Raw genomic sequence first — 11,273 nt, forward strand, 5'->3', positions numbered from 1 at the left:
TAACGCTAAAGATACGCCCATAATTAGCGTTTTTTGCGTTTTCTCAGTTCAAGTAATAGACAGAAAATGTTGTACAGAGGTTTAGATAGGGTCCAAAAATATTGTGATTTTGACTTTAATATTTCATCAAAAATACGCCCAAAATCAGCGTTTTTCCAACGATTTTCTCAGCTTTTCTGCGTTTTCTCAGTACTTTGACTTTCTGATGGAATGAAGCATGCTCAAATGAAAAATGTAGGCAAGCGAAGCGAGCCCGCTGATCTCATTTTTGGACGATTCAGTCAGGGGTCCAGGGGGCGGAGCCCCATGGCTAGGCAGATATGGCAAGCGAAACGAGCCTGATGGCTAGTTGAAGATAATTACAAAATGCAGTTGTATAATTTATTTTAATGACTAGTATGTTGAAATCGAAAATAAAACTTAACAAACGATGTTGGTGGGTTGAACGATTGTAGGTTAATAGATTGAAGGAAGGAAATAAATTGCTACATGACATAATATATGAGATTGACAATTCAAACTTTATTAGTATGTCAAAGCATTATTTTTCTAATAATATACTGAATCTAATCTAACTAGTTATCCAAACAAATGATACAATTATGAGGGGAGCAATAACTTCACAAGAACGATTGACCCTGACTTTGAGATTCTTGGTATTAGGCGGTTCATTTGTTGGTTCACAATATCTATTCTGAATCTCAAAACAGAAAATTTCTACAACATATTCCAAAAGTTTTGATGACCTAATCAAAGCACCAAACACTGTCCCACAAAATTGAGTCTTCTTTAACCAAATTAGACATAAATGGAATAATATTTTGTTGGATCAAGTTGATTAAAAACTATAATAAAATGACAAACTAATATTTTTGTTACAGTAGTACTTACAATTTCATACTTTTAATTATAATAAAAAACAAAATAATATTTTTGGTACAATATTTACAATTTTATACTCCATATGTTAAGCTTCTCCTCCTATACATCTCCTTCTTCTCTCTCCTCACTTCCATCACATTATGTGATGATGTACAGAGCCTAGAAAAAAAGGAAATCATTACAGCAAATTAAAAATTTGATAAAAGTTTATTTTCAAGCAAGTTTCTTGTCTAAATATGCAAACGTTCTAAATAATAGTAATATTGGGGAAGAGAAACCTCCAACGAGATGTGAAGATTATAGATAGGATAAGTGAAAATTATGAAAACAGCTCAATATTTCTTTAACAAGGATAGTTTGACAGTAAGTTTCATTGGGGGATCTTTATGGAATTAAAAAAGTTACTTTATATTTTTAAATTAGATTTTTGAATCAAGTATTTTTATTTAAATATGATCCCCAATGAGATCTACTTTCAAATTATCCTTGCTAATAGTATATCAAACTATTTCCATAATTTTCACCACACCTTGCTATGTATGATTCTATTGTTGATGATTGATTTTTTCATGTTCATTTAGTTCTTTCATGTTACTTTATGTTATTTTCAAATGAACCGAGCAATGATTTAAAGGAGTAGCATGTATATAAGATGGCCCAAAAAAGTCAGGAGTGCCCATTCCGAGAGGGGTACACCGACTGCATTATTGAAATTGGCTTTGTTACAAATCAAATCTTGAGGTGGTTGCAAAAATATGAGAATAATAATAATTGATCAAGCGAAGTGAGGTCTAAGATTCAAGTCGATGGTTTGGCATTTCTCTTAATGTTTATATGTTGCACATTCACGGAAAAACGCGGTGATAGATTTTCATGAAATCTGACAGGTATGTTCCTTTTTAAATTGCATGTCGACGTATATACAAGGTTTTTGAAAATTTTGCATTTCAAGGATAATATAAAAGGAAAAAGGAGCCTCCTTCATACGCCAATATTAGAGTGAAAATCAGACTATAGAATTATTCATCATAAATCAGCTGTCCAGTGGACTATAAGGCTACTTTCACACGATAGGAGACGTGCAACTTGAACACTGAACAGTGTTCACGTTTTTTTGTCGAAGTACATTGAGTCAAATCGTGTCTTTCACATGGTGACTCCTAGCCAGGAACCTCCTTTTGTCACGTCTTTTCCCCTCGAGGCAAGGAGAAACCGGCTTGGATCGAGATACTAGCAGACAAATCGTCGCTTTCACATGGTGATTCTACGTCTCTCCGGTCACCACTTTTTCTCAAAAACTATCTTTCTTGAAAATGAAGATAGAAAGATTCTGATTTCGGATTTGGATTCAGCGACCCCAAATTCTTTTCAGCGTAAGTCCCGTTTTCGAAAATGTCCGAAAACAAGGAAGTTATGGCTGTTTTTAATAAAGCTTTCTATTATCATATAATTATACGGTAAAAACGAACAGGTACTGTACTATACAGTACGTAAGTACTGTAGCTATTATAATACAACTTACACTGTAATCGTGTAGGAAATTTGGTAGGATATTTATCTTGATTTCTGAAAATACCCCAAAATAAGGGAGTAAGATAACTTTGAAAAACCAAAGTTTTCCGATTGAAGAAACATTAAAAATTAGTCTAAGACATATTATGTCTTAGACTAAAAACGTGTAACAAATATCAGATCACTATTCAAGATATCAAGCTTTTCATAAATTTATTTGTCTCCTCATGACAGAAGGTTTGCGCCCAACATTTTCACTTAAACATTTCTGGTGATTAAATTGTGATAGAACACATTATCGTATTGATACTCTAAATCCAGTTACATGTACATCGATTTTCGTAAAATTGATTTTTTACCGTTCCTATGAATTCTTTATACAGGTTCAGCACAACTTCTTAAATAACATTATGTTTGATTCAACAGAATTCATAAGGACGACAAAACATCGAACAACAAAAAAATGCTTTCTGAGTAACTGGCTTTAACAAAGCATGGCTTCATGAAATACAGTACGATAATTTAGAATAGTTTGTACAATGGTTATATGCTTTTCGCATTATGGCAGCACTGTGCTTGCTCACTCACTTCTCCAGTTGACACTTGTTGACTTGTCAGTTGTTTACTTGACTTGACTTTGACACCTGTCATCACGCGATGTGCGTAAGATCAGCACAATGTTTATACTGTATGTTCATAATAGATTTTTCTGATTGTTAAAAATAAATAGTCAATAATTGCTTGGAATTTAAAGTGATATTCAACGATTTGAACCTGATAAATTGGATTGTTGAATGACAATTGAAATTTAGTGAATTCTACTGTACAACATTCCTTTTCCTCCTATTTTATTGGGTGATGAGTGGAGATGATTTGATTTCATATTTGGATTCATCTTTTCATAGTTCAATATTTTTTTGGAAAACTAGAACGTTTAAAAATTAAAAATGTTTATGTTTAAACTTTTTAGGTGTTTGAAAACTTCTTAAAACCTTTGCCTGTCCCTTTGTGAGGCAGGAGTATTATTATCTTAGTATGTACTATATAATCATATGATAATGGAAAGCTATATTAAAAACAGCTATAACTCCCTTGTTTTCGGGTATTTTTGAAAATGGGACTTACGATTTAAAGAATTTGGGGTCGCTGAATCCAAATCCGAAATAAGAAATCTTCTATCTATATTTTTAAGGAAGTTAGACTTTGAGAAAAAGTGATGAGTCATACTTTGAGCAAACGTCGGCATAGTTGTTACAGGTAATTCATAGGTAATTATGAATTTGTAAGATTGCCATTTGGTTTGAAAAGTGCTCCTAGCAATTTTCAAAAAGCTATGAACTTGATTTTTTGTGACCTTCCAAATGTGCTAGTATTCTTGTATGATATTATAATACTTTCTGATTTTTTAGTAGAACATATGAAACACTTGAAAGTCGTATTTGAAAAACTAAAACAATATCAACTGAAAATACAATTGGACAAAACTGAATTTTTAAAAAAAAAAAACTCCTGTATTTAGGACACATCGTTTCAGAAAAAGGTATTCAGCCTAACCCAGAAAAAGTGAAAGCAATCAAAGAATTTCCAATTCCACAGACTACAAAAAAGATAAGAAAATTTCTTGGTTTAGCAGGATATTATCGAAAAATGATTCAAGGAATTGCAAAAATCGCTCAGCCCTTGACAAACTCATTACAAAAAACATCAATCATTAATCCAAAAGATCCAAAATTGAATCAGTAAATCTATTGAAATACACCATCATTAATGCCCCAATTTTTCAACTTCCTAAATTGAATGAAAACTTTATTTTGGCTACAGACACATCAAATCATGCCCTTGGCTCTGTACTTTCTCAGATAACAGATGCAGAAATGAACTATCAGTTCCATTTGCATCACGTGCACTAAATCCAGCTGAACAGAATCTTTCGACAATAGAAAAAGAGATGCTTGCAATTACTTGGGCAGTTAAACACTTTTGACCTTATTTGTACGGAGATCATTTCATATTAAGAACCAATCATAAGCCACTCCAATGGCTTCATTCACTTGGAGAGCCAAATGCAAAACTGATGCATTGGAAACTTTTAATGGAAGAATATGACTATAGGGTGCAATATATCAAAGGACGATCAAATCATGTAGCTGACTGTAGCTCTTTGTAGACCGTTCAATGTAAATATGATGGCAAATGAGGACAATCACTTCCTACAATTCCAAGATGAACTGTTGCTAGGCTTTCCCGCCGAAAATAATGCAAACAATGCCAACAACAATGCCAATGATAATGATAAGTATGATGACATTTAATAGAAAAAAAAAATCTGCAACCGGCAATGAAGAGTGTGAAGAAAAAGAAGGGTGAATTACCATCTGTATGGATGAGGGGAAGTAGTGACATGTTAGCTTGTTTCTGGCAAGATACTGGAAGGGTTAATATGCTCTCTGCAGTTGGGGACACAGGAGTGACAAATGTTGAGGTCCGCAGAAAGAAAGGTAGAAGACCTGTCACAAAGCCCAATGTACAGGTGTTGTATGATAAGAATATGGGTGTTGTGGACCTCTTCGACAAGTTTTGTTCGACTTATCCATATGCCCGAAAATCAATCAAGTGGTATCAGCCTGTATGGCATTTTCTTGTCGAAACTGCGCTTGTCAATGGCTGTATTGCATATAACATGCAAGAGGGCATTCAACAGCTCACTCATATACAGTTTTGGCAAAATGTAATAGATGGACTTCTGGTAAACTGGGAAAGGTCAACCAATATTCGCCGAGGAAGAAAATCTAGTGATCTCATTGATGACAGAATCTCTGGAAAAATTCACTTCATCAGTATTGCTGATAAAAACCATGAGCCAAACTGTGCTGTGTGCAGCATTCTTCGTTCAAACTGCCAAAAAAAGGTAAAGGAGGATGCAAACGAAAACAAACAACCTACTTTTGTGAAACGTGTACTGATGAACCCCCACTGTGTGTGGTACCCTGCTTTGAAATTTACCACTCAGTTAAAAAATTGCATGGCTGCCTGTAAAGTCGGTATATGGGCGAAAGTTTTACGTGATTACTACAACATAACCTATTCACTTATTCACCTAAGCAGGCACAGTCGCAGGAGATTGCTTGCGGCGCCTGCGCAGGTTGACTGCTCCGTTTCACTCTCTCTCCAGGTGAATGCCTTTGTGTTGCTGGGCTTGCTGCTGCGTTGCTCGCCACTGCTCCTATTCGTGCTCTTTCTAGATGACCGTGAACCGAAACGAACGCTCTCACTCGCTCTCATTGTGAGCGCATAACATGGGAACGTAACGCAGTTTCTTGAAGTGTCACCTGGCAAACCAATTTATAAGACGTTGTCACGTCAAAAATTAAAAAAAAAAAAACATGTGAATGTGCATAAAAAGTCCTGAGATAGCAGACAAAAACTTTGAATTAGATAGCAAGACTTGTAAGATTAATAGGTTATTAATTTTTAGAATAGGTAGCCTAGTAAGAAATTTACATTTTAAAAACTAAGTGTTATAGTATATTTCGCACCTAGAGCAGAAAATGAGATTTTTTCACCGGAAAAATATTTTTGCCTGTGGTGCAAACAATATTTTTGGCCACACTACAGGATTTGCTGACAAAATAAAGAATACTCATTAAGTTATCGTACCTATCTCTTGATTTTAGTGGTAGAAGATTTGCAGTCAGGATTTCAGATTCTTTTAAAATTTCACTTGGAATATCATGGGTGTCGTCATCTTCAAGCATTTTTGAAAATTTGGAATGCACTAATCAACAATAAATAATTGAATAAAAATGGTTGCGAAGCAAATGCTGAATTAGTTTGATTCAAAACTCGAACTGAAATAATTGCAACTTCAGATGAATAATGTTGACACTCGCCCGATATAGCAGATGACTTATTAACTATGGACTTCCATGTTAGCGGCTAGAAAGAGTACGTTTTCCGGTCTAGGCTGGAAAGAAACCCTTTTCTGACGTCAGACGAGAGTCATCTGCAAACAAGGTCTTTCAGATCTGTAGGGACTGGAAAACAGCTGCTTTCTGTGCAGTGTGGCGAAAATAGTTTATTGAAACTCTCAACTTGAATAATAATCAGCCCAACTCCAGTGCAGTGTGTGTTGAAATAAAAAACAATAATAATCTCTGATCTAATATAGGCCTACCTACTGTAGTGTGTGTTGTGATGACCCAGGATTCCTACATTCCAGAAAAAAAATAATCAACTTGGTGAGTTTTCAATGTTTTATATGCATGGTTTTCTCTAAATTCACTAATTGCATGATACTATTCACACTTATCAAATACCCTTGTATGAAAAAGTAGTATGTTCCTTTATTCATTTCGAGTAGAACATAGAGATTTTTGTGGAAACTGAATACAAAAAATACAATAAAAATCAAGTGCAGAAGCCAAAAAACGTGATAAAACCCTTCAAAAATATTTCTAGAATGTGATTTAGCCATAAGCTAGTGTAAAACATAACCGAGTAACGGTATACACCATTGAAAAAATCCTTTATTGAAAATTTTTTTTTGGCTGATAAAGCCAAAAAATGTGATAAAACCCTCATAAAAATATTTAAAAAAATTAATTTAGCCATAATCTAGTGTGAAACATGCTAAAATAACAGTATAAACCATTAAAAAAAATTTATATAAAAAAAACTTTTTGGCTGCTAATTTATTGTAAAAGTTGAGCAACCGGGCGAATTTCAAATGATGCTTGGAACGGAACAAAGGCCAGATCGACTAAAGCCGACTTACGCTGCGAAAAGGTTTTATTGATGAGCTTCTCAGGTTCAATAACAATGAAGCTCCTCCATCTATAAACGAGAGTATACTTGATGACTTAGAAGTGCAGTTAGGTGACAGTTTGATTGGTGATGTAAATATTGAACATAACGAAAATGATTCAGAAACTGTAAATGAAAACATTGTAATTAATACAGATAGGGACAATGATAACGATTCATTATTGACTCAGCATTTGCAAGAAAGTTCAGATGATAGAATAGGCATAATGGACGATAATTGTATTATAAATACAGAAACCAATCAAATAGTGGTTTCAAGAGGTAAAGGAAAACCCCAATTTGAAAAGATCTTCAACAAAAAAAAAATCACTTCCAAGTATAGACTCCCGAGATATTGAAAACTATGTAGAAGAGATTAAGGAATATTTGAAACCTGATACTGTATAATATGGTATAGTATTTTTGAACAAGAGTCCATTTTTCGAAACTTTAAAAACAGAACTCCTAAGTGCAATGACAGTGGAAATAGTAAAACTGATTCCTTCAGTTAAATTTTGAATCTATAAAAGAATGAACGCTGACATAATTGATAAGGAGGAACAAAAAATGATAATAGCCCGATATCATGAAGACAAGAGCTTCCATAGAGAAATCAATGAAAACTATAAACAGATACGTAAAAACTATTATTGGCCAGCAATGCACAAAGATGTAACAGAATTTGTAAATAAATGTGAAACTTGTTTGAAAACCAAGTATGAAAGAAATCCACAAATCAGAACAAGGCATAAGAGAAAGCAAGGCATTTTCGAAATCTGTAAAATGACCTATTTTTGGTGGGCGATAACAGATACCAACGAGTATCATCAGTTACTCAACGAGAATTCATCGGTACTAGATAAGGATAATTCAAGTACCATAAACTCTGGTCTGGAACAATACTCTTGTTTAGATGTGATTAGAACTTTTGTTTTGATACCATCTTTCACATAAAATGCTACACCCCCACATGCTTCATTCAATCTATCATTCTGGAAGAGATTATATCCAGGTAATGCAACAAAATTTGATGGAATACTAGGCTTCAAAAATGATTCGGAAATTCCAATCATATTGAAGTCCTGAGAACGAAAGATTGCTCTGAGTTCATCAATGTGGCAGCTGAGGGATTGGGCGACATCAGAAAGACACATGACGGGGAAAATGGGGATGAAACTAATAAAACTTAACCGAAATGAAATAGTCTCTTGATTCGAGTGCATTCTGTATGCCTTGACAGTTCGGCTCCCTTCACTATTCAATAACACTAGTTCTAAAATTCACTAAACACAATAAGATGTACTGTAGATGTTGTGATCTATCTAGTTCCAGTGGTGGATAATCCAAATAGTAAATAAGATGAAAATTGTAGAGGAACAGATCTAGGTAGTGGAAGATCGAGACCAAGTGGAGATAGAGCGAGATGGAATCCAGTAGTGAAAGATTGAGTCAGGTGGAGATAGGGCGAGATGTCCTGTAGTGGAAGATCGAGTCCAAGTGAAGATACAGCGAGATGTAATCCAGTAAAAACTGCAAAAGAGAAGAAAAAGCTAGCGGAAAAACGAAAAATCTTTGGAGAGAGTTATCACATGAGAAAAGATACATTATACAACTGATAATAAATAATATTTTCATATAACGGAATAAGAATAGTATGATTTTTAATGTGAGAAAGTAGTAACAAAGTTTTTTTTTCTATTGGTCAATACTATAGCCATCTAGTCTAAAGACTAATGAGCTAATTTTTTCTATCCTAAATTACTACTTGAAAAATTAAACAGTGAATTTCTCATTAGGAACTCTCACTGCTATTGTTTAATTAATATGTACACTTATTGACTGCACTATAGAAGCTAGATTCACTCAATCACTGCTCTGCTCTTTCACTGGACACTAATTGAACAAGCACTATACTAGTTCAAACGGTTTCCTCCTTTTGAGCCTCCGCACCAACCCTCCATTGTCTAGCAGCTGGATCGCCTCGACATTGTCATGTTGGTGCAGTCGCCCCTCGTGCCTCTCCGCATGCCTCTGGATCTCGGTGGACACCAGATCGACATGCAGGTCTCTATGAAGATCGCTGTTCCTGACATACCAAGGAGCATCCACAATGTTCCTTAGCACTTTGTTTTGAAAACGTTGAATGACATTGATGTTGCTGTCTTTGGTACACCCCCAAAGTTGTATACCATAAATAACAAAGTAAATAGACATTTGGACATGCTAGATAGCTAGTGAAAGAATCACAATAACAAAGAAGAAGAGAAGAGAAAGGAGGAATGTGCACAATTGGGAAGAACTTTTGAAACTAAACTAAAGAATAAGAGATTTCATATAATATTGTGATGGAATTAATCAAGGAAAGAAAGAAGAAGAAGAAAAGGAGAAGAAGAAGAAGAAGAAGAAAAAAAAGAAGAAGAAAAAGAAGAAGAAGAAGAAGAAGAAGATTGTGATAATAATATAAAAATCACAACACTATTCTAGTAATAACTATAGAAGTGAGGAAGATGAGAAATGAGAAAGAAAAATAAGAAGTAGGGGAGACGATTGAGAAAAATCTAGAGATTGTCTTAGATGAGTTTCAAATAGGATTTGATGGTGAAGTATGAGAACAAGGATGAATAATTATTGGGAGTTGCAATAACAATTAAAGCAGCAAATTGAGTACTGTAATATTTTAGTGATGAATGTCTGAGATGATGTTAAATGAAACACTGTCCCTATATAAACATATGAACAGACTACCTATCCTTCTGTTCTATCAATAATTCTTCACAGATTGGCTTTTATTGTTCCAGCTGTGACAATAGATGTTATCATTTATGTTCACCTAATATGGAAGAGATTACTTCTATACCCATAATGTATGTTAATCATCCAATTCATTTGAAATTCAGAATTCTCAAAATTTTGAATTAAAATGGAACTGATTTTGGGGAGTGATGTAATCAGTAAGCAATTCTTCTAGTACCATCTGGAGTAGGCTAAAGCAGTTGAATCATAGAATGATGATTTGAGAATTTATTATAGAGAAAAATTATTATTAATTATTATCAAATGTGGATTTCCTTAATGAAATAATTACTGAATATAGCAGTGGAAAGATTCATTATAGAACAGAAAGTCTGCTCATAAATAATGCCAAGGTATATCTACTGTGGAATTTATAAATACAATTTTCCTATGATTGAAGTGAAGGGCACCTTAGTCAATGAATGCTGAAATGATTCAGTTTACCTTTAGTTTTAGGAGGTCAGTCATCCTCTCGACAGTGTGGACCCTCTTGGATCCTCCCTTGCCGATAGAGATCTTGATCCTCCCATCAGATGACCAGACATTTCTGTGCCCATGTTGGTCGGCCGCAGCGTTGAGGATCTTGAGACGCTCCTTAGTCAGATCCTTGCAAATGGTGATGCCAGAACCCTTCAGCTTTCTCTTCCCGTTGAAGATCATCTTCCTGGTCCAGTAGCTGCACAGATGGACAACGATGGGGCTTTGCTTGCCCTTGTTGAGGTGGTTGACACCTTCCAACTCGATGAGAGCGGTTGACATCTGCCAGAGTCATGGGCACTTGTGAGCAAGAGAGGTATTAAGTTGAAGAGAGAAAGTTAAAGATAGTGTGGTAAAGAGTGATAGGTGAAGGAGAAGGGGAATTCACTGCAGAGAGTGATAAAGAGTGATAGGGGAAGGGGAGGGAGAGAGAGAGAGTGACAGCCAGAGATAGAGAGGTAATGAGTGATAGTGGAAGGGGAATTTAAAGGGAACTTCTCACTCCTGCAGGGAAATTTCATGGAAAAATTTATACTTGTGGGAATTTCTCACTCATGCAGGGAAGTTTCCTTGTACAACTTGTCAATGGACGCCATTTTCAACATTAACCAAGTGAGCGGTGCCACACTCTCATTGGTTGTTCCCCCTCCATCGGGGGCGTGGCCCAAGCTCCCATTGGTCCACGTTAGGGGACCCCATTCCCCCCTCCACTTTCTCCCAAAATAGATTGGGTACCTCCCCTGAAGCGTTGGTGGGCTGGGGCTGAGGGGGAAACAGTGCTCCAACATGAGAAAAGGGGAAAAAAA

The 11,273-nt window shown here is 35.3% G+C and overlaps 1 protein-coding gene across 1 annotated transcript; it reads right to left on the minus strand.

The window, feature by feature from the left end:
* Positions 1–829: 829 nt before the first annotated feature.
* Positions 830–10,749, minus strand: LOC120353081. The gene is made up of 2 exons (XM_039435642.1): positions 10,435–10,749; positions 830–1,041 (listed from the first exon to the last, which is right to left on the minus strand). Exons 1-2 carry the CDS (start codon positions 10,747–10,749, stop codon positions 1,021–1,023), a joined length of 336 nt encoding a protein of 111 aa, XP_039291576.1. The 3' UTR covers positions 830–1,020.
* Between the last annotated feature and the right edge of the window lie 524 nt (positions 10,750–11,273).

The sequence above is a fragment of the Nilaparvata lugens genome, chromosome 9, assembly GCF_014356525.2.
Source record: "Nilaparvata lugens isolate BPH chromosome 9, ASM1435652v1, whole genome shotgun sequence".
Taxonomy (NCBI): Eukaryota; Metazoa; Arthropoda; class Insecta; order Hemiptera; family Delphacidae; genus Nilaparvata; species Nilaparvata lugens.

Coding starts and splice junctions, on each gene's coding strand:
- LOC120353081 (XM_039435642.1), bottom strand. CDS start 10,749: ATGTCAACCGCTCTCATCGAGTTGGAAGGTGTCAACCACCTCAACAAG. Junction 1,042..10,434: donor CTGACCTCCTAAAACTAAAG/GTAAACTGAATC, acceptor CTTTTTTTCTAG/GCTCTGTACATCATCACATA.